The 24,986-nt window shown below is 37.4% G+C and overlaps 1 protein-coding gene across 2 annotated transcripts in view; it reads left to right on the top strand.

Annotated features, from left to right (window-relative positions):
* Positions 1-24,986, top strand: part of LOC129259316 (dystrophin-like) — a 45,462-nt gene that overhangs the window by 4,729 nt on the left and 15,747 nt on the right. Inside the window, exons 2-9 of one of the 2 annotated variants that reach the window (XM_064098675.1) lie at positions 501-676; positions 2,357-2,510; positions 5,639-5,788; positions 8,336-8,524; positions 9,602-9,833; positions 15,744-15,967; positions 17,482-17,589; positions 24,766-24,883. In XM_064098675.1, coding sequence (XP_063954745.1) covers positions 534-676; positions 2,357-2,510; positions 5,639-5,788; positions 8,336-8,524; positions 9,602-9,833; positions 15,744-15,967; positions 17,482-17,589; positions 24,766-24,883 — 1,318 coding nt within the window. In that variant the 5' untranslated portion in view covers positions 501-533. The remainder of the gene's footprint in view (positions 1-500; positions 677-2,356; positions 2,511-5,638; positions 5,789-8,335; positions 8,525-9,601; positions 9,834-15,743; positions 15,968-17,481; positions 17,590-24,765; positions 24,884-24,986) is intronic. The other variant, XM_064098676.1, reaches the window with a different exon arrangement.

The following is a 24,986-nucleotide window of genomic DNA, read 5'->3' as shown; positions in this document are numbered from 1 at the left end:
CTAGTGATCTCAATATTCAAATGCTCATAACTTTCTTATTATTCATTCAATCTTCCTCAAACTTTCAACAATGTGTTCCTTTGATTTTTCTCTTTGATATGGATTCAGCTAGTTTCAAGGGTTTCATTCACCTTTAACCGCAAGTCCTTTATACATGTTTTCATTTGTTGAAAATGAAGTTTTTTAAATATTTTTTTGAGTTACGTTTGATCGCAACTGTTTCTGTCATAGGCCCTGTATCATGTATTAGGGAATTCAATGAAACTAAAAATCAAATATCTTGAATTATTCATCTTCCTTTACTGACTTTCCAAGGTTGAAATGTATGATACTGTACATGTACATCCCAAGTGAATGTTCTCAAAATGATATGGCAGCATCTCTCAATGCCAATGGAGAAGATATCGTAGCCCATTCTTCCTCTGTGGATAGGGGTATGCTTTTCTGCCATGTCTTGTGTTTTTTCAAAGAACATCTCACCATTCTTGTTCCCTTCTCAGGTGCTGGAGGATGGTATTGCCACACACCAGGCTATGGTAGCATCTCTCAACTCCAACGGCGAGGATATCGTAGCCCAGTCTTCCTCTGTGGATGGGGGTATGCTGCAGGAGAAATTGGAGGGACTCAACGCTCGCTGGAAAAGTGTCTGCGCTGAAGTGGCTTCTTGGAAAGAAAGGTCAGTAACAAGGAATTTCATTGGTTTGATATGGTGTCGGATCTATGGTTTGTTGCTTGTCGTCCTCCACAGGGTGACCTTTATACATGGCCATGTGCCTGTTATAATGTTTATATCAAACGCCTACTGACTGAAAACAAAGAATAGTAGATAAAGAGGCTTTAATAGGAGGAAATTATAATTTGTAAATTTTCGGCATTTCTCCTATGTGTTTAAGATCGCATGCTCAATCTGTAATGAAAATCATAAGTCAGAAAAAATTGGAACCAGTGGGATTCGAACCTGCCATCTACTGCTTTCCGGGCATGCGACTCAACCACCAGGCTATTCTGGTTCATTTAGCCAAATGGAAGTGACCGATGTGAGTCCAGTCACAGGGCCTTTAGGAACCCGACTTGAATTTCTTATGTTAACTATTGTTTCTGACTCGTGATCGCTACCTGAGAGGAAGCAACCAATCAGCAAGTGTATTGCATGACCCTGGGGTCTCACCAACTCTCTTCAGGGCCCCGTCTTACAAAGAGTTGCGATTGATTGGATCAATTGCAACTATGGAAAGCCAGCAAAGTCAACATCTAAAATGCATGTCTATTTTTAAAAAAAATCTAGATATGAATGTATATCCATCAATTTATTGATTTCTTGACAATTTGGTGTGATCTCATTTCTTTACAAAGGACATTTTGCAAATGTCCTGTAGAAAAATTATGACACTGATGGATTTCCATAGAGTTATGATTGATTGGATCAATCGTAACTCTTTGTAAACAGGGCCCTGGTCTCAGCCACTACTTGACGAGGAGTATGGCCAAGTCACGAGCCCTTGTCAAAAGGCTATCCACGGTAGAAACTGGCCATAATTACTTGATATCTAGATTTGATGTAATTTAAGGGTTAATTATCTGGACTACGAAAAAGAAGTTACTGAATTTAACCCTCCTTAAATACTAATGGTGAGCTCTTTACTGGTGGTAGCTACATGTACTGTCTAGGACCATAAAACAAGTCCTCTGAAAAAAGCGTTGGCTTATGTGGGTTCTCCACCATGATCATCATCCTTGTGCAGTTTCCAGCAACATAGTTTCTATCCTGTAAATATCTAAAATGATTCACCTTTTACATGTACCTGTTACACAAATGCCAAGTTCGTTTTGAGTTTCTACGATATTTGACATGTTTTCTTTCAAAAGGTTTGAGTTTAGTCCAGAGAAAGTTGATACCTTCACGGAGGATTGGAGCCATCTGCAGCATTGGCTTTCCGAATGCCAGGCTTTAATAAGACTTCAGGCACAAAATATACCACGGGATGCTAAAGTATTTAAAGAACTTCTCTCCAAATTTTTTTTGTTTTAAGGTTTGAGTTCAGTCCAGAGAAAGTGAATGCCTTCACGGAGGATCGCAGCCGTCTGCAGCAATAGCTCTCAGAATGCCAGGCTTTTAAGACTTCAGGCACAAGATATACCACGAGATGCTCAAGTATTTAAAGAACTTTTTCCCCATAACTTTTTTTGTTTTAAGGTTTGAGTTCAGTCCAGAGAAAGTGAATGCCTTTATGGAGGATTGTAGCTGTCTGCAGCAATAGCTCCCAGAATGCCAGGCTTTTGATAAGACTTCAGGCACAAAATATACCACGAGATGCTCAAGTATTTAAAGAACTTTTTCCCCACTTTTTTTTTAAAGGTTTGAATTCAGTCCAGAGAAAGTGAATGCCTTCATGGAAGATTGCAGCCATCTGCAGCATTGGCTTTCCGAATGCCAGGCTTTGATAAGACCACAGGCACAACCTGTTCCAGGGGATGCTACTGCATTTAAAGAACTCATCCTCAAAATAAAGGTAAGAATAATCATCATTCCCTCTCGTGAATAGTGGTTTTTCGCCATATGATAATCTCTCTATGGGAATTGAAATTGAAAAGATGTTCAGCCGGGGGTGTTTCATCAAGTTGTTAGTATGTTATGAGTGACTTTCCGCATGACTGGTGAGCCTTTCTTGTGCTAAATGACATAGTCGTATGTAGCTGACTTAGTATCTAAGAACATGCTCCAGTCATGTGTGAAGCCGTGCCTAAGTTTATGAGCACCTTTGTGAAATGCCTACCAGGATTCTTGCTAACGCTAGCATTCAGTCCAAACAAAACTCTCAAAGCCATTAATAATAAACAGAATGATCAACATAAAAGCTGACACCCAGATTCGATTCAGAGGAAATAAATATGATATGACACTTCTTAAGAGAGTTGTAGTCCTCTAAAGTCAGAAATTGGAAAGTAAAATGTCAGGAAATAATGGGATAAGTCCCTTCTAGTTAATCAGTAATCTCGGTCAAGCCAATAAATTGGTATTCAGGCATGAAAAACTTTACACTCATCCTTGATGATTCCGGGGGAAAAAAATCAGAAGCGAGATCGTTAATCTAATTTTGGAGCTGATGATTCAGTTTTATACTTGTGTGAGCACCATATATCACCACATCCAATCTCCCTTACTCTCATGCTGGTTTTTCTTTCTGTCTATCTTTCTGTCTGCCTTTCTGTCTCTTTCTCCTCATCTTTCGTTCTCTCTCTTTCTGTCTCTGTCTCTGTCTTTCTGTCTCTCTCTTTCTCCTCATCTTTCTTTCTCTCTCTTTCTGTCTGTCTGTTTCTCTCTTTATGTCTGTCTGCTTCTTTCTTTCTTTCTCTCTCTCTTTCTGTCTTTCTGCCTCTTTCTATCTCTCTTTCTATCTTTCTGTATTTCGGTCTCTTTTTTCTGTCTTTCTGTCTCTCACTCTTTCTCTCTGTCTTTCTGTCTCTCTTTCTCTCTCTCTTTCTCTCTGTCTTTCTATCTCTCTTTTCTTCTGTCTCTCTCTTTCTTGCGCTCACTCGTATACATCCGAATACTATTGCATTCACTCCGGTTTGTTTTGATTTGAGATCAAATAAGTATAAGAAAGATATTTGATGTGTTACTCCAATGGGAGGCTTTACTCTTATGATAATAATGATAATGGTATTTTATTCATCAAAATCTCAAGCAAGCATATACAAAATGATTTACAGAGTACTATATAAAATGGTTAAAATACAAAACATTACTACGATAGCAGAAATTCTGAACTGTACATGTAGTAACATTGTTTACACAATAGGTGGCCTTTGACAAATTCCAAATACATATTATAATTAAATATTAGAAAGTATCAACGGAATGTGAACATTACAAAAGAAACATAATGGTTTCTGAAATTCCTTTTGCCTGTCATCATTTTCACGTGTGTATATGTGGAATTAAATTTTTACAGTATGAATCCAATATTATCGTTCACCTCTGGGACTGACCTTTAATGGGCTCCATCCTCAAATTTCTCTGATCAATTTGTACCTTCCCCCCCCCCCCGTAGCTTCGAACAAAGGCACATGCCACTATGATTTCTCGGTTACACTTCGTAATTCCGAAGGTTCGTAATTCCGAAGGCAAATTGCCTATACCTCGATGTTCATTAATCCGAAAACGTAAAAGGGTTCGTTAATCCGAACATTTGTGGCGTTATTCCGAAGATTTGTTATTCCAAAGGTTCGATAATCCGAAAACGAAATAAGGTTCGATGTTCCGAAGGTTTGTTAATCCGAAAACGAAATAAGGTTCATTGTTCCGAAGGTTCGTTTATCCGAAAACGAAATAAGGTTCATTGTTCCGAAGGTTCGTTAGTCCGAAAACGAAATAAGGTTAGTTAATCATTTAGTTTTCGGACAAACGAACCTTCGGAATAACGAACCTCATTTCTTTTTCGGATTAACGAACCTTCGGAATTACGAACCTCGTGTCGTTTTTGGACTAACGAACCTTCGGAATTACGAACCTTCGGAAATACGAACCTTCGGAATAACGAACCTTCGGAATATCCGAACCTTCGGAATAACGAAGCTTCGGAATTACGAATGTATGCGGATTTCTCAGTCTTGTAAAACCTGGGCCCCGTCTTACAAAGACTTACGAGTGATCCGATCAATCGTAACTCTTTGGAAATCCATTAATGTCACAATTTGTTCTACGAAAAATTTGCAGTGTCCTATTTATGCAAAGAGTAAGCACAGTGAATTTTCAAGAAAACAATGAATGCATGAATATACATCATAGCTAGAAAATATTTTGAACAAGCATGCGTAATAGATGTTGACGTTGCTGGCTGTCCATAGTTAAGATTGATCGGATCAATCGTAACTCTTTGTAAGACTGGGCCCCATCTTACAAAGAGTTGCGATTGATCCGATCAACCACTACTATGGAAAGCCAGCAACCTTAACATCTAAAACATGTGTTTGTTCAAATTATTTTCTAGATATGATGTATATTGATACATTCATAGTTTTCTTGAAAATTCAGTGTGCTTTTCTATATTTACAAAGGGCATTGTGCAAATTTCCTGATGAAAAAAATGATGTTGATGGATTTCCATATACTTGAGGTTGACCGGATCATTTGTTATTCTTTGTTAGATGGGGTCCTGGGCTACTCACATGTATAATTCTGTTTTGTTTACTATTGAAGGCCTATGTTTCCTAAACACCTGCTAATGAGTAGCCATTGTGTTGTGAATATCTTTGTTATATTGGATTCCTCAGAATGGAATATCAGAAATATTCCAAGAGTTAGGGTCAGTTTTGCACAAATCGTATATGAGTGTAATATTGGCCCTTCAAAAATGGAACATTTCCAATATATTGCTATCTTCAATTATAATAATTCATTAGACCATTCAATATGACAGGATATTGTACCACAAATTTTCTACATTGGGAATTCTTGAGATTTCAACCCATCGTGCAATATGCTTTAATATTGCACAGGCAAACAATGCGCACCAAAATACACATTTTTGATTCACCACCAAAATACCATTATATTGTACAAATGATATACATATATGAGTTAACATATTTGCAATATAATTTTGACAAGATGATGAATTTTTCTTCTTTTTTCAAGGAGCGTGAAGAAGAATTAGAGCAAAAGGCCGAAGTGAAACGGAGGACAGAGGAGAATGTACATATTCTTCTGACGGGAGGTTCCATTAGCCAGGAGAGGGGGATCAGCATCAAGAAAGAGACCGAGACGCTATTTAAATTATGGGAGAAGGTAAACGTGGTAGTGCAGTAATTAGATAGATTGGTTGATTGTAACTTTTTTTCAGTGATTGATGGTTTGCGAAATTAGTAAGTATTGCCGAAAATTACAAAGGGGCGAGGGATGGTCAAGTTCATGGGGAGTGAATCAAAGCACAGCAACCCCCCCTCCCCCCCCCAAAAAAAAAAACCTGTGAAATGAATTTTACTTACCCCCTGAAAGTCATTTCATTCTTCTTTTTTTTTTTTATACAAATGTGATATCTTTAAAAATGAGACATAAAATTGACATGTGAGAAATTTTCAAATCATAGAGAGGATTCTGAATGATCTTTGAGTTATGTTGATTATAGTTACATGTAATTTGTGTTTGGTTTTCTTGTATCAAAGAGTACACGGACTTGTTGTAGATAGATTTTTATGCTTTTAAATAAATTATTTGGCCCGTATTCTGAAGTCGGGTTAAACTTAAACTCGGGTGTAAAGTTGTGGTTTAAGTATGGATAGCAAATTGTTACATAAATCACTAACAGTAGAGATATCATGTTTCAGCTCATTTGGCTCTCAAATCATTCATAATTGTCTAGGAAGTATACAGATGATTGTCTTCACCATCGATGAATCAGGAAAGAGCACAGTAAACATAAGAAACATACAACTTAATAAAAATGTTGACCCTTTTGGCTTCCCATAATTTTAGCACAGAGTTAGACCATGGTCTATGTCAAACCTGACTTCAGAATACGGGCCATTGTATTTATGGTTACACTTCGTAATTCCGAAGGTTCTTTATTCCGAAGGTTCGTAATTCCGAAACACGCAAATTGCCTATACCTCGATGTTCGTTTATCCGAAAACGTAAAAGGGTTCGTTAATCCGAGCATTTGTGGCGTTATTCCGAAGGTTCGATAATCCGAAAACGAAATAAGGTTCGATGTTCCGAAGGTTCGTTAATCCGAAAACGAAATAAGGTTCGTTGTTCCGAAGGTTTGTTAATCCGAAAAAGAAATAAGGTTAGTTAATCATTTAGTTTTTGGACTAACGAACCTTCGGAATTACGAACCTCATTTCTTTTTCGGATTAACGAACCTTCGGAATTATGAACCTCACTTCGTTTTCGGACTAACGAACCTTCGGAATTACGAACCTCATTTCGTTTTCGGACTAACGAACCTTCGGAATTACGAACCTTCGGAAATACGAACCTTCGGAATATCCGAACCTTCGGAATAACAAAGCTTCGGAATTACGAATGAATGCGGTATTTATCATTGCTATTATCCCTGTCAGTACTGTTTTTTGGTGTCACTGGGGTGGGTTTCATGAAGCTGTTCGTAAGTTAAGGGGAATCCAATCCAAATAAAAACTTGTTTTTATAAGGAAAAGAAAAATCAGACAAGTTGATAGGTGAAAGTTTGAACAATATTGGACAAACAACAAGAAAGTTATGAATTTTTAAAAGTTGTAAATATTTGTAATCACTATACCCATGGAGACTTCAAATTGGCCGCATATGAGATGTCATAGTGATGTAAGGCAAGGACTACTCTTCCTTGTACTCCAATACATATTATGGCTAAAATGTCATTTTTCCCAAAAGTTTTATTTCAAATTATATATTTCTTTCATGAGGACATAAAACAATGTACTACCTGGGTTATATTTAGATTACTGCCCCAGGGGAATGGGTACTTAGGAGAAAACCACAAATCACTGATAATAAAGTACATGGCCTATGGGAAAGTTGTCCTTGCCCCTTGTCATAATTTACTAACCCAGTTGCCAATTTGAAATCTACATAGTATTAGTGATCTTAATTTTAAAGCAGCTATAACTTTCTCATTGCTTGTCCAATTTTTTTTCAAACTTTCACCATTCTGTTTAATTTATTTTTCTCCTTCCCAATACAACATTTTATGGCCAAGGCTGGATTCCCCTTTAAGAACGACTGGTGATCCTTTCTTGTGGTAAATGTTATACACCATTGGCGATGGTTTAGCGCGTACGAAAGGTTATGAACAGCTTTATGAAACGCCCCCCTGGGCCCCCGTAACACAAAGGTTAGCGATTAATCACTTATTTGAAAGAACAATGCTGATTGGTTTCTTGTCCTTCTACTGAGCAAAATACGCATGCAACGATGATCTTGATAGGCCATTACATGTACATTTAGCGATTAATTGATTTCCTTTGTGTTCCAGGGCCCTGGGAGATAATTGAAGGAGAGGTTAAGAGTATATGACATCACCTAGTCTGCAGGCACAGACCCTTGGTTTTCGTAATTTGCGTCGTGCATAATGCAAAATGCAGAGTCTGAAGTAGTGAGACTAGATTCACTGTGTACTGTGGCTGGCTCTGACACAGACACATACAGCCTTTGGCATCTAGCCTTCACTCTAGACATGGTATAAAAACTGGTTAAAGTCTCAAATGTGAGTCTGTGCTTGAAGACTACACCTCACCAATGTTAGAAACCTTTCATGCACAATCCCTTTGCCCCCCCCCCCCAAAAAAAAAAAGAGTTGAGAAATATGTTTGTTCTCCCCCTCCATACATGTAGGTCTCTGGCACGATACCCAAATACCGAGCACAGCTGGAGGAGAAGCTGGAGAAGACCGAGGCATTCCTCGAGGAGCTCCAGCAGATGAGGGCGTGGGTTCAAGCCACGATGGATGTCCTTGAGACCCAGGGACCGGTGGGATCGGCGACATCCAACGATGAACAAGACTCGGTCGTGGTTGATCCAAAGGTATGGCAATTATGAAAAAAAGGAATGAATCAATATTGTCGAAATTTGAAAATTTGCTTCAGGAGGAATGAGTGGTGTACTTTACCTCTTCTTCCGCTATAATATTCAACAATACCTAGTGAGCATTTTCATGAAAGGAATTGTCAGATGTTTTTTCCTGATAATTTCCATAGGAACTCTGCTTCTCAGCCGATCAAAGTCAAGAACAGTTGTCAGGTTTCACAACTCGTCAGACAAGAATTTTGATGAAATGTTTCCCAGAAGTTTTGAAACGAAACCAAAATTGTTAACTATCTAAAAAGATGACAAATACATGTAATCAAGGTTTGTTAAACTATAACCAAGACCATACCGTATTGGTGTCCCAGCACAGCGTCATGTGACGCAAGGAGACCAGAATGGCGGTACTCTTGTAGCTTGATTAACTAATTGGCTTATAGAACTGTGGTCATTGGAGGAGGTGACAGAGGACAAGGGGAGGAGGAGGAGGAGGAGAAGGAGAAGAAGGAGAAGAAGAAAAAGGGTGAGGAGGTGGATGAGTAGCTAGTGGAGGGGGAGAAGGAGGTGGAGGAGGACGAGAAGAAAAAGGAGAAGGAAGAGGTAGATGAGGTGGATGAGTAGTTGGTGGAGGAGGGGGAGGAGGAGGAGGAGGAGAAAGGGAGGAAGAAGAAGGAGGTTGAGTAGGTAGTGGAGGGGAGGAGGAGGAAGAAGAAGAAGAAAGGGGAGAAGGAAGGGGTGGAGGAGGTTGATGAGTAGTTAGTGGAGGAGGGGAGGAGAAGGAGGGGGAGGAGAAGGAGGAGGAGTGGAGGGGAGGAGAAGGAGGAGGAGAGGAGGGGGAGGAGAATGAGGAGGAGTGGAGGGGGAGGAGGAGGAGGAAGAAGAAGGAGGAGGAGTGGAGGGGAGGAGAAGGAGGAGGAGTGGAGGGGGAGGAGAAGGAGGAAGAAGAAGGAGGAGCTGTATTTTTTTTTGGTTGTTGATTAGTCAGATTTGTTAGGGATTTAGCAAAAGCTGTGTTGCTTTTATATATAAATTTCAGAATTTCTTATAAACTGATTTTCCTCTCCATTGACAACTCAGACGATGAACGATGCCCTCAAAGCCCGGCAGGAGAACATGGACAGCATCAACCGTCTCAACACCCAGCTGACCGCGGAGGCTCAGGCCGCCAGTCGACAGCTTGCCGACCCTCTCCGGGGGGACGTGGAAAGGCTGAACACAGACTGGGAGAGGATTCGATACCTGGCTGCTCACCTTCGACCTAGGTCAGATGTCGAGCTGGAGAGGAAGGTGGTTATACAGCAAAGAATAGGTAAGAGGTCACTTGGGGGTTAGGGAAGGTCATTGACCTTTAAGAAGATTAACCTAAAGTCATCAGTTCTCCACGATAATGATGATAATATTTATATAGCGCCATCTGGGTAGAAATAATATATCCCAGGGCGCGCTACTTTCACCCTGGCTTTAGCTGAAGCTGCCATTCTCGGCACTAATTGATTTTAAAAAATACAGATTTCAAGAAGAACACTGAATTTCGTAGCTATCGCTATTTTTCAGGCTCCAAAAACGAATGCCCAAAAATGCAGTAAAATTATTAATATCAAAGCATATTTCCAACAGAACAAAACTGTTTATTAGCAGAGAATATGGCGATAGAAACCTGTTTGCGCTGTTAATCATGTATATTCACTAAGATTTGTCTGCATCTCATTTTAGCTCATAATATTTTCATATTATTATTATTTTTCTTCAAAATATGAAAATGACCGGATAATAATGAATAAATTGTTGCCAATTTGTGAACCAAAATTACATGAATCTTCACCTCATGAAACCTGTGTACTTCTATGGGTTTAAGAAGAGATATGCAGTCCGTCTTCGTATTGTGGGCAGTGGCTTACAGCAATCCTTTGCCTAATTTCTTCTCTTTGTGCTATTTTAAATGACACTGACCCCGGCTCACGAACAGTAAACTATCTAATTCCACCGACTGATTGACGTTCTAGTAAACCTGGCCTATCCCTGCTTATCAATGACCTCCATATCCAGTATCAAATTTCCCTGTAATTACCCCGGTACAAGATCTTTAAGGCCAATCCCTAAATAGCAGAGAATATCAAGTTCTCAGAGGATATTCGTGGACCACATTTTTGCTGTTATTTATTTGTAAATTTCGAAAATGCTTGAGGTACAGTGTTAGGTGTGCATTGCAAGTCTAAGGTCAATAAGTCTTCAATAGATAATTTGAGGTATTTCTTCCTTTAACCCCTTGCCTACTGGAAGCAGGTGGTCCTTGACAAAACCTACACATGTATGGAACTAATGAGTCGGTAGTCAACAGGTTATTTGCATTTATATGTCTGATAAAAATCAATTTGTTTGATTATGCAGGCTTGTTCTTATGATAAATGAAGTTTCTCTTTTCAATAATAATAATAATAAACAGTTCTTAATTGTATAGCATATATCACATTCTGATTATAACGTCTCTGTGCGCTTCCAAAGGACTTGGATATGGTTACCCAGGCTCACTGTAATAGTAATAATTTTGCCATAATTGTTTGGCTGTTTCCTGGTGCTGACAGGAAAAAAAATAAGTTCTTAAAGCCTAAACATACTGAAGAAAACATTAATGTTCAAATGGCACTCCATAAAAGTGTGATCTGAGTCAGCCTGGGGTCAACTGAACTATTTGCCCGCCACAGCCAGAATCACTCCAGCGCCACATTCATTTCATGGTGGCAACGTACCTGAAGAGGGGTTTTGCATGGACTATGCTAATTCAGCTCACAATAGCTTTTGATTGGCTTATTGTAAAGAAAAGCTTTGTGTGTACACAATACAATGCGATGCACACATCACTATTGTGTATGTGTGTATGAACAATACACCCTGTGTGTATTAATTGTGATTGATTTGTGACTTGAGTCGAAGTTGGCAGCCTGTTGTATGTGACTCTAGTCGAACAAAGCGGGCAAAGAGTTAACCACTGACAGAGAACACTATTCAACGAACCTTTTTTCTCAAATTGGTTATCTTATCTAAGATAAAGAATATGAACAATATTTTGCATCCTGTAAATTCGTGAAACATCAGAAATAACAATGGAATTCTTGTATTTCGCTTGGAATAGATTACTTAGTCAACTTCCTGTGTGTAATAATCCTCTGATTCGAGATATACTCCCTATTTTTTCGTACTTTTTTGGTCTGCCATGAATAAAATGGGAACACGGAATAGTTCTTTGGATTTTTTTTTTGGGGGGGGGGTCTTGATGCCAATCTGTCAGAATGATCGTAAACTTTATTAGTATGACTGACTGCTTGTATTAAATAGTGCCATCAATTATATAAATCAGCCCACTGATCTATGGTTACGTTTCGTTTGTTATAGGACCTGGACTCCATTTTCATGTTCAAATTGTTTATTCATTGTCATGAGAGTGACAAACATAGAAAAGTAGTAATACATTTTGTCCTGCTCAAAATAAGATTCAAAATCAGATATTGATTATTCAAAATCAGAATCTTTAAAACTTATTCCTTGCTGTTGTATGCTGTAAATTGAAATACATGTAACAAAAAAATCAAGAAACATACTGTAATTCTGTTTCATAATTTTTTTTAAATAACACAAGGTTGGGGCATCTGGAATGTACTAAATGTATTTGAATGGCTGATAACAAAGTCATATAAATTTGAAATATTCCTCAACAAATTTTATGAAGCTGAAGCTGGCACTGGATGAAAACACCCCCCCCCCAAAAAAAAAAAAAACCGAACAGATTTTGTTTCATGAAATTTGTGATAATAACGTAAGTTAGAAGCTTCTGAAATTGGACCGATTGACTGGCTAATATTAATGTATATTCAAGTTTAGTAAAGAACAAAGCTTACAATTTTTTTTTTTTCATGTACATGTACATGTAACTTTAACATAATTCTTTAACAAATTTGTACCATTTTAGTGCCTGATATCAGAAATAAACTGTAGTTCAGTATAAAAGAACACAGTAGGAATAACCGTTTTAATAGATAATATAATATATCAAAGACTTTTTCATTGTTCTTTAGCAAATTTTTGATGAAACTGGTACAAGATGATAACAATAACATTTCTTCTGAACCAGAGATTGCTGACATCATGCGGTTATGAACAGACGCAACCAAGTGACTAGCAATGGTTGTTATGCGGTTGTCATGTGTTACCACACCAACAACATTCAGTGGTCCCTGACGACGCTGTTTCATCGCTCCTGCTTCCCCTAACGAATAACTTCCTTTTCTTATTAAAATCACCCAGACGAACTTGAGCCGATAATTAGGGTTATTTTTGAGAAGCACTGATACTCATGTGTCCCGGATTTACTCAGTTGTCGTATACATTTCAGAACTTCTCTATATTTTTATCATTCTCTCGTTGTTTTTCCCCGTTTTGAAGACTTAACCAAATGTTGAGTTTCCTGGATTGAGCATACATTGCCTCATATATTTAGATATGAATTTTGTGACTTTCTAAATGGAAATTATCTGAAAGACCGAACTACATGTACATGTAAATGTTAAATTTAATGGATCAAATGTATGTATTTCTGGAGGAGTGCTTGGAACATTTTTTGTGATATATGATCTTTGTGGCTTCTTGATTGGGATTGTCAAACAGATAAAGTTTGTACTTCGGCTTGATGCCTCTGATCTTCTTGGAAACGTTTTTGTGATTTCAATAATTGAACTGCACCGAGCTGTAATTGACCTTTCATGGATCTAACCAAAATAAAAGAGGACCGTGGACATGGCAACTGTTGTAGAAGAATTCTGTATGGTTCAATGAATGGTTTAGATGTATGGCTTGAAGGTATCCTCAAGGAACTAAACGTAGATCTCTTGGAATACAAACGACTGTGTAACTTCTAAGGGCCTGGACCTGGTGTTCCTGTCTGACCCCAAGGCTTAATATTCAATCTAGGACCAGATTGTAGAGTACTCCCACTCTCCTGTCTAAGCTCCTCTGTCGTGCAACTAGCTTTGACTCTAACCTCTTAGCTTCAATAGCTGCAGCTCTTTCTGTATCTACATGTAGTAGCTGGAAATAGGAAAATACTTACCCGATTTTCTTATTTACGAGATAATCTGATGTATCCATCTTCGAGGGCGAGTTCATAAAACACAAACTAGGCTAAAGTTGATGGATACATCGCGATTATTGAAGAAAATAGGGATATCTATTTTAAATGTTGGATAAAGTTACTAGTAACTGCCTTTAAAGGTATTGTTTTATCTTTGTGAGCAGCCGATTTAAAAAATTCTCAAACCAAGATGAAACATGTGAAGAAGTGCATTTATTAGAACTAATAAACCCTGAAAACAACCATTATTGAGAATGAAAAGCTAAAACTACAAGGCAAACCCCGATTTTGTAAATAGGCATCTTATAGACGCCTATATAGACGCCTAAATAGTACACATAAGTGTATGGGATGAAATTAAGATGGTGTTTTCGGCCACTTTATATTTCAATTTTTGAAGCACTAAATAATTATTTTCGAACGCATTTTTTTCTGGGCTTCATTTTTGTAACATATCACAGACACAGGTGACAAGTGTGACCTTCTAGCTCAGATTTTTTAAAAGTCAAACCAATGTTAACCAATCACTTTAACATGGAAGACTGAATAATAACAACATGTTCTGACAAATGCCTGAATTGGAGCCAAAATACGTATCTGTGCATCATGCTCTTGTGATCATCTGTGCTACAAGAGAGGATGTCAAGACATGTCTTTGCATAAAGGACATCATTTTCTTGCACAATCACTATCATCTAAACCCTGTGATGTGTGCATATTGCGCAACTTGTGAATTGTTATCTGGCATGAATGTGAGGATGCTGAATCACGTTGCGATCTCGGTGAATGTGCAGGAAATGTGAGAATCACAAAAGATTCTTTGTGAGACGGCCGCCATCGCGGCCGACGTTGACTCCCTCGTCAAGAGGATTGATCAGGGTGAAGTCTTTCGGTTTTTAATTGGAATCATATTGCATTGTTGCCGTTCAAGGTTGTTCAGTGATTGGTATTCTTTTCTGCTGGTAAACAGGGGAGCTTTCAATGAAACAAATGGTCAGTGATTTTCACTGACTATTGTTATAAGCTACTGAAATCCTTGCATCTGATTGGCTGAGAGCAAGTTAGTCAGGGAAAAATCACTGGCTAAACTTTTCATGAAACGCTCCCTAGGATACAGTAAGATACATGTACAAAGTGAATGAACCAAAACAATTGGACAAAGAAACGGCAAAGATATATTATTTTTTATCAGGGATGGTGCTTAGAAATACCACATAACCAGCAAAAAAACAAACAGAAGACAAAGTGCGATTGAATCAAAACACAGTGACTTTGACTCCTTCGTCTGCAGTGTGTCTTTAATCCAAGCAGTTGTTTGTTTTTGTACATTCAGCAACCATGTATTCAAGAGGATTTTTGCAATGTCATTCTTGGCTTCGATGCCAGCTAGGGAATGAACTTGGTAATCTTGGGGCGTTTCATCAACATTTTTTTTGTCCTACAAATTGTCAAATCTTTCCTTGATTTTGATTGGTGGAGAAGCACAGGTGTCTGGATACACTATGATAACTGTGGGTACTGTCAGTTAAAGACTTTGTCATAGAACACATCCAACAAGTAATTTCACAAAATACTCCCCTGAAGAACATTTACCAATCTTCAACAGGCTTCTAGTCGGGAACCTGACTTCACTAAGGATTCTGGATGATTTGTTGAGCTGTTTCGATTACTGAAAGATCCTGCAACATCACTTGCATAATCGGGATATCGTGTGAGAGCTGCCGGTTGTTTCATAAACATCTATCCGCCAACTACATGTACATACTGTCAGCGCTGACTGAATTTGAGATTGTTGATTGGCTAAGAAGCACTGACCTCTGTTACTATGGGAACTGTAAGAGAATGACTGTCTGTTGATGCCAACAACTTTCTTAAAACGGTCTCCTCTATCCATTGTCAGTCACGTTCCTTGTGCAATTGACGTGCTTCAAGCCCCTTGATCCTACCAGAATGTGATCTTCCTAGAACTATACATCCCACACCACCGATTATCTCATTTGGATTATAAATATATATTTATATATAACCCCTCCGACGCAATCATGTTTTCCGTCACCCGCGCTCTTCACTGCGCCTCCCTCTTTGTCTTCCCGACAGTCATCAGCGAGCCAGTGGACGCGGTCACCGCCGAGGTCCAGAGGTTGCCCGTCCCGCCCCCGGCCATCGACGCCAACCGCCGTGACTCCTCCCCGTGGCCCGACATCGACAACGTCGTAGCGGAGCTCCGTGATTGGCTGATGCTGCTTGAGAGGATGCTGAGGTCGCAGGTCGTGACCGTAGGGGACCTGGAGGAAATAGAGAACATGATCATGAAACAGAAGGTTAGTCGATTCTGCCACTTTTAAATAATCCTTATCCCTCCTTTGAATATTGATTACATATCAAATTATTAATGATTATGATATTTTGATTCATGAAAAATGGTCAAACATAGTCTTTGAGAAGAATCCTTTGTCTATATGAGATATGTATTATGAGACATCACACTTCAAGTGTATGTTCTGTATTATGTAATGGTACTGTACATACAGGCCCGAATTCACAAAGGTGGTTTTGAAAACCCACGGTTTAATCCATGGTTTATGCAGATTTCCTGTATAAAATACACTTAATTTAGCACGTATCGGGCGCCTGTATAAAAGATGTCCAATGCTGAAGCACGCTTTTGTCACAGTGCGCCAAATTGACGCCTGTTACCACGGTTAGATACACTATTTCATTCATGAGTCCACTGTTTGAAGAGTGGACTCATGAATAAAATAGCATAGATAACCATGGCAACATGCGTCGATTTGGCGCACTGTGACAAAAGCGCGCGTCGGCATTGGACATTTTTTAATAAACGCAATAAAATAAGAGTAATTTATACAGGAAATCTGCATAAACAATGGACTCAACAGTGGGTTTTCAAAACCACCTTTGTGAATTCAGGCCAAAGTGTGCTATATCTGTATAATATTTAGTGTACCAGCTTCCATTTGAGTGTGCCACTTGCTTATTAAAGGATTCCATTCTCTTAATTGGTATAAATTTATAGGTCAGATATATTTAAAAATAAAAATTAGTTACCTTTGTGGAAACAAATCTGATGGCTTCCAAATTTTGATTTCCAGTTTTACTTACAAGGAGCTTCTTATATATTTCAGGCTGGTTGCATTTCACAACACTCCAATCCCTTTATTGTTGCTCACAATTAGAAAAACACACATTTTTTGTGTGATTTTATTTAATCATTGTCCTTAAACTCCTCTTGCCCAAAGAAAACAAGAAGATTATTATCTACTTTTAATTATTTTTGTAAAGTTGTTGAATATGAACAACGACGTTGAGGTGACTGGTACACTTTAATCAGGGAAAAGTTTAGTAGTTCCATTTCCATATTGAATTAAATGGTTCCTTTGTTATTACTAACACCCTTGCCTGCCCCTCCCAATACCCCTTTCATTGTCTTCATACATTCATATTAACCATTATACTTGTCTTTGAATATATTTGCAAATATATATTGCAGTCCGGTGCTGTATTGACCAGGTTTGCGTCTCTTTGTAATGTTTTTGCATTCTTTTCTGTTTCTTTTATGCTTTAAAAAATTTACATCTATTTTGTAGGAAAAATGTTTCTTCTAAAATATAATTTGTCCCAAAGAGATAATGAACAGACTTGTGACAGGTATACGAATCTGTAGATCCCATTGTAAATTTCAAGTATGTCTCAACACTGAATATGAACATTTATATTATTTCTAAGTAAGCGGATCATTTTCAATTCATTTCTTAAATCTCTTTAAAAGAAAAAAATGCATGTTTTTTTTTCCTTACAACCTCCGTCCCAATAGGATATTTGGTCGACTGTCTTGCCGACATTCTATTCCTTGGATGCTAACGATCGGCAGCTCATTGGAGGGCTAGTCGTAGATATAGTGAGCATGTTAATTGAACTCGAGGTCAGTTCAAAGTTCAAAGGTCATCCTTTGAACCCATTTTCGGCTTATTTCACTAGGTATACGTATTTAGCCTGCACCTCACCACTGCGCTTCGTAACAAGTCTTATCACGTTTCGTTTGAAAGTCACCGCCAATTTTTTTGCCAAATTTCACACACTGAAATATTTTTTAGCCTAGAATATATATTTGGCCATTGCCAAAATTGATGTCATAACATTGTGCTGTCCAACATAACTACCTGGTTCGTATATTGCAATACACGTACATGTACATGCATTTATCGGTATAACATTCGGCTATTTATTCCGGGATTTCCATGATATACACTCTAGAAATGTTGAACATTGTTAAGAGCCATTCTCACGAGACTCATAAGCATTTTGCGAAGGTTTTGCAAGGATGAGAAAGTGAAAAATGAAAATGTCTAAGTCCAACATTTGTATTGTATGCGACAAAAGTGCGCAAAACATGAGCTTAAATGTTTGAAAGCTTAGCCAATTGTTCATGCAGTCGGTTGGAGTAGCTTTTTGTTTGGAAGAAGTTTTAAAATTACTTGCAAATGAAGAGCAAATCCAAGTGACCCCCCCCCCCCCCCCCACACACACAAACAATTGGCAACGCTTTTGAACATTTAAATGCACGTTTTGCGCACTTTTGTTGCATAAAATAAGAATGTTGCACTTTTACATTTGCTTCCTTTCAAAACCTTCACAAAACATTTGGGAGCGCAGTGAAAACTGCGCTTTAGGTCGCTGTGAACTCGACTTAAATGGTCAGTTCACATAAAAGCAACCTCTTTTTCTCTCTTCTTTAAAAAAAAAAAGGTGTATGTGTATCTAACATCTAAATGTACTGTAACAGCAAGACCCTGTATTTACACCTAATGGAAGTATAAAATAACATTTTTGTAATGATATAGTGGTTCATTTTTGGATGCTCTATTCATGGGCTTAGGGTTCAAATCACAGACATTACTCCTCATATTATGCCATGCACTCACCCATCATGTATAAATCAGGTTTTGGGCTATTAATGCTTTGGGTAATATATATGCAGGGTCATTAAAAAGAAACTAATTAGATTTTTAATTCAAAGTCATATTGTACTACCATATTAATCCTGAAGTATAGTGATGGAACTAATCACTAACATTTGAAGTGGCCATTTAAAGTAATGAATAACCCTTAAGTTAAAGTAGCAACTTCCAGATTTTCAATTACATAGTTATAAAAAAAAAAGAATATACGCACCCTTCTGAAACTTGAAACTTTTATAACATTTTAGAAGGTTGTATGTTCAAGATGACGCACTATTCATATTTCCATTTTTCATAGCAAAAAGAGTCATAAACTTGCAATTTTTCCATACGTATTGCAAATTTATACCTTATTCAAGCATTAAGTGGTGTTTACATTTTGCATCACATAATGTAGAACAACGAGGTTGCACTTAACCCCCCTCCCCCCAAAAAAAAGGAATAGAAAATATAGGAAAGCACAGTTTTTAGTCACAAGGTGCTGTCACATCTGAATGTTTACTAAAGCATATTCCAGTATACTGTTCATGTGTGTGGCCGGCCATTTTCTCCTTGATGCTATTTCTTGAAATAACGATTTCACTGATCAAAATAACAAGAAATATCAAGAATTCAAATCCCTCATCTGGAGAATCCTCTGTACAGTATTTCTAACATTTGAAGGGCAATTCTTGATTTTCAAGAAATGAGAGTAAGAAAACGGCTTGCCATATGATAATAATATAATAATAATATAGGTATATTTACCCTGCTATTATTATTACCCTGGCTTTAGCTGGGCTGCCTAGGCGCTCAAAGCATTCATATAGCCTACGTACGTCGTTATACGCTTGATAAAATTTTCGGGTACGACATCCCTTTATGTTTTTGCAAATTCGAGACATCAATTAGTGCACTTCTAGTGGAATAGGTCATGAAATTTTGTAGCCCCTATTCCTTAGATAAATAGGCTAAAGTTTTCCGCACAGAAAATTGTTGTTTTCTTAGGAAATCATGTCGATACCATACTGTTCACACTTGGAAGCACAGGTTCTAGTCACTATGTCTGTCACACTGTGAAACCGGCTCCATGCTGACAAATTCTATTATGTTATTAACAATGACATGAATGATACCATCATCCGGTTTGGCATTGGTTCCAGTATGACTGCAGCGTAATAATTGTCTGTGGTGGTTTTTGTAACACACATTTTTATTGTCATGACTTGTAAGCATTTTTTTTTTCATCCTTGCATTTCGTTCCTTTTTGTACCATCCATTTCACTCCAAAACTCCTCCTCTGTGCCATCCCAGGGCTGCTTTTTATAAAGCTGTTCTTAAATTTATTAACAACTATGCGAATGACTGGTACAGTGAAACCGGTGGGTATTTCATAAAGCTTTTCGTCAGTTATGAGCGACTTTATGAGCGACTGGTGATCCTTCCTGTTGGTAAAAGATATAGTCTACAATCACAGACTCATATTTGACACTTTAACTAAAACCATGTCTGGAGTGAAGACTAGACTCCAAAGTCTCTCTCTCTGTACGTGTCAAGTGCCAGCCACAGTACAAAGTGAATGTAGTCTCACTGCTTCAGACTCTACATTATGTACGATGCGAAATTGCGAAAACCAAGGGTCTGGGCTTGCAGACTAGTAAAGATACACCAGTCATTTTCATTGGTGTTGATTCGGTTCTTAAAAAAGGGTCACCAGTCGTTCGTAAAGTCGCTCGTAATCTACAAACGGCTTTATGAAACACCCTCCTAGTCTTTTTCCATGAGCAGATAGCCTTTATAGGCAGTTTCTGTAATACAGGTCTCAATGGGAAATACTTTTCAAGGAAAATCTTTATTCTTTATAAAGACCACCCAAGACAGACAAAAAATGGTCTTTATGAGCAGGCTGTCTTTCTAAATAGGTAGTCAAAGGAGTAGGCATGATTGGTTACACTTCGTAATTCCGAAGGTTCGTAATTCCGAAGGTTCGTTATTCCGAAACAAGTAAATTGCCTATACCTCGATGTTCGTTAATCCGAAAACGAAAAAGGGTTCGTTTATCCGAACATTTGTGGCGTTATTCCGAAGGTTCGTTATTCCGAAGGTTCGATAATGCGAAAACGAAATAAGGTTCGATGTTCCGAAGGCTCGTTAATCCGAAAACGAAATAAGGTATGTTGTTCCGAAGGTTCGTTAATCCGAAAACAAAATAAGGTTCGTTAGTCCGAAAACGAAATAAGGTTAGTTAATCATTTAGTTTTCGGACTAACGAACCTTCGGAATTACGAACCTCATTTCTTTTTCGGATTAACGAACCTTCGGAACAACAAACCTCACTTCGTTTTCGGACTAACGAACCTTCGGAATTACGAACCTCATTTCGTTTTCGGACTAAAAAACCTTCGGAATTACGAACCTTCAGAAATATGAACCTTCGGAATAACCAAACCTTCGGAATAACGAACCTTCGGAATAACGAAGCTTCGGAATTACGAATGTATGCGGGCATGATTGGCTTATGACATGCCAAATGTGTGTGTCTTTTTTTTTTGGGGGGGGGGGGGTTAAGTAAATTTATTTTGTAAAATATTTAATCATATTGATTTAAGTAGAATTAGACAGATTTTGATCAAATATAATACTGTAAAAAACACCTTTTCTGGGCAAAATATATTTGTTGCTTTTAATGAATTTTATGAATCTGTCTGAAATAGAGTCATAATTTATTTGTCAGAATAAAAACCTGTGCTCACATACTGGTTTTCCATACTCCAGTCATTCAATAAGTTACTCAATCAGTTAAGTTATTCATAACTTTGAGAACAGTTTTGTGAAATACCAACTATTTTCAATCCAAAGTGTAGTTGAAGCATTTTGGTATTCTTTGTATTTCCATGCAAAATGAGTTAACCCATTGAATACTTAATTCTGTCATTCCCATAGACTCTGTACAAGTATAACCAGGTTCCAGTTGGCAATGGGTTAATACCTGAATTGACGTTGAAATCTGACCTTGTGGTTAGAAATAAATATAGGATGTGGTGTTTTTCACGGTGAGGAAAATGTGCATACATCTTATGACCTTCTGACCTTGTTTTTTAATGTTGTAAGATGTGTTGCCCAGGGTGTGGAGAATGTGCAAACAGCTTGAATTGGGACCCCCCTCCCTTTTTAAAACTTTTTTTTTTCAAACATGAATTATGCAGAATATGCACTAATTGGTCTTAAATCAAAGAAGAGATTTTATCTTACTATGAGTATAAAATTTATTGAAACATTTCTATTAATTGTGATTTACTATCTTTGAAAATGGGTTTCCTTTTTCTATGGGACACACTATACAATCATGGTTTCTGAGGTGAAAAACCACAATGCAATTATGACCTTCTTACTTCTTACTTCATTTCACATTCACAATGGCGTTCATTTATCGAAGGAGTGTCGCCTTTTCTTTGGTGTTATTAAATCTCTTGTTGGATGTCTTTGTGCGTTGATGCCCGTTGGTAAATGTCAACACGAAACGATTCATTTTACCCAATTAGGACCTTTCACAATTGCTTTCATAATGATCACATCATGGGAAACATCAAATACTGGAGGTTTTTTCTCTTTAAAGGGAGAAGTTAGCCCGGTGGGTGTTATAATGATGTTTGTAAGTTACTGGCGACTTTACCAACGGCTGGTGATCCTTTCTTGAGGTAAATCATTCGCACAAAATTTTTATAGGCGTGGATTTAGCCTCTGAGAAAAGATCACCATGCAGTTTTTCGTAAAGTTGCTCGTAACTAACGAGCAGCACCAAACTAGAAGTTTTGTCCAGCATACATGTATACTGACGTGCTGTAAGTGTGGCCAGCCAATTTCTCCTTAAAGGTCAAGTCCACCTCAGAAAAATGCTGATTTGTATCAATAGAGAAAAATCAGACAAGCACAATGCTGAAAATTTCATCAAAATCGGATGTAAAATAAGATAGTTATGACATTTCAAAGTTTCGCTTATTATTAACAAAATATTTATATGAACGAGCCAGTTACATCCAAATGAGAGAGTCGATGATGTCACTCACTCACTATTTCTTTTGTTTTTTATTGTTTTAATTATACAATATTTCAATTTTTACGAATTTGATGATTAGGACCTCCTTGCCTGAAGCACAAAATGTAAAAATAATGGAATTCCACGTGTTCAGGGAGGAATGAAACTTCATATCACATGACAATGACGAGAAAATCAAAATATTTCATATAATAAAACACAAAAGAAATAGTGAGTGAGTGATGTCATCAGTTCCCTCATTTGCATACCGACCGAGATGTGCATATAACTGTTTTGTGAAATGAAGCGAAACTTCAAAATGTCATAACTCTCTTATTTTACATCCGATTTTGATGAAATTTTCAGTGTTATGCTTGTTGAATTTTTCTCTTTTTATTCAAATCAACTTTTTGTTGGGATGGACTTGTCCTTTAACAAAAAGCAAACTCTTGATATCTTGAAATGGTATTAAGAAAACGGCTTGTCACAGTCTACTTATGTCGCCATAGAGATTACAGCCCTTTTTTACATTGTGTATATACATGTATCTATTTGATATACTTGTTTTGTTTTGACAAGTATTATGATTATCATTATGAACAAATTCAGAATACCACTCTTTTTTAGTGTGGTTAAATGAACAAAATATCTTTTAGCTGTATTATTTTTTTCCTTCAATTTTTTTGGCATCTCATTGGATACATTTGAATAATTTCACATTTTCATGACATTCATGCCTCATGTTATGGCTACCTCATTAAAGCTTAACGGTTTTAGAAGCTAGAAAATATACTAGATAAAGCAATTTAGAGAGCAAAAGTCTTCTAAAAATCATGTATCATGTTTTACTGATTCTCTTACATTTGAAAAGGTGATTGTGCAAAAGGAAAATGAACTTTAGAATCAAATTTTCAGCTTATTGAGTCACCCTTCTTTACACCTGTGCATATGAATTTTTTAGACATTAGGAATGTTGCCAATTTGAGGAGGTTGGTTGAAGGAGCCTTTAAAAATAATCACATGTAAGAAAAAGGGTGTTTTTCATATGTATGAAATCTTGCATAATCAATAAAAATGTGTTGAATAATATTCCAATTGTACTCATTCTTACCACTGATATTAAAAAAAAATCTTAGTATTTATTTTGTGTTCATTCTCTTTTATCTGTCCAATGTTCACTGGGTGGTGGCCATTAATTTCATGCACCCTCGCACCTGTGCAATTAATTAATGAATTTCCTCACATTTTACCCCTTTTAGAATAAAATAGCATAGTTTTTAAACAACACCGGAGATTGAATAGAATTAATGCTTGGAAAAACAATTTTTTTATGTAAGTTTTATAGCAATTACATGTTCTAGATAATAATACATTTGTTATGTTGCCTTTAAGTTTAAAGCTGTAGTGAAAATTTGCACAATACTTTAGAGTAGTAGGCACACTTAACCACAAAAATGTTTTCTTTTGTGCAGCAAATATTCATATTATTGAAATTCATTTTTAAAGAGATTGTACAGACACTTTTAGCACCAAAATAGAAAATTAGACAATTAAAATAGAATAATGTTTTTAGCCAATGTCATTGTTTACATTGTGAATTGAAAGCACCTTGTCTTCTACTTTTCTTCAACATTTTCCTTAAAATTAAATTTCTTTTATGTTTTTTCTCTATATTCGAAAATCTATTTGTTCTTTGCACTAAGAGTCCATGAGTAATTGAATGAATCAGTTAATCAGTCAATCACTCCTTCGTTTATTTATCTTTTCTTATGAAATATCTGATCCTCCTCCCCCCCCCCTCTGTCGCTCTCTCCGTCTTTCTTGTTTCTCCTGTATCTCCTGTTCATTCAATCTTTCTCTTTCTTTCACTCTCTATATCTCTCTTTCTTTTTCTCTTTCAAACTCCTATTCTCTTTCCCTTTCTGTTCCTTTATCTTTCAATTTCTTTAACTTTTCTCCCTTCCTCTGTATGTTTTATCTACCCCATCAACAACTTGACCCCCCCCTCCTCCAATCTCAAATCGTCTCTTTTCCAAGCATGTTCTATGTCTCATCTGTCCTTTAATTCATTCAATCACTCACTCATATTCTCCATCTGTTTATCTTCCATTCCTCTTTAACACAGTCTCACATTCAAGACTTGGACATCAAGCATCCGCAATTAAAGGAGCTTCTTGAAAGGGCCAAGTCGATACAGGAGGAGACGGCCAACGAGGGCGACAAACGACTATTACATGAGAAAAGTAAGTGCCCATCGGTCCATTTCTTTGCATTGGTGGAAAAGGAGGAGGTCTCTGAAAGAATCATCTAAATCTAGTTGTCATGTATTCACAGTTTCTGTTCGTA

The sequence above is a fragment of the Lytechinus pictus genome, chromosome 4 (assembly GCF_037042905.1).
Source record: "Lytechinus pictus isolate F3 Inbred chromosome 4, Lp3.0, whole genome shotgun sequence".
Classification (NCBI taxonomy): Eukaryota; Metazoa; Echinodermata; class Echinoidea; order Temnopleuroida; family Toxopneustidae; genus Lytechinus; species Lytechinus pictus.
This window is presented reverse-complemented; position numbering and strand designations above follow the sequence as displayed.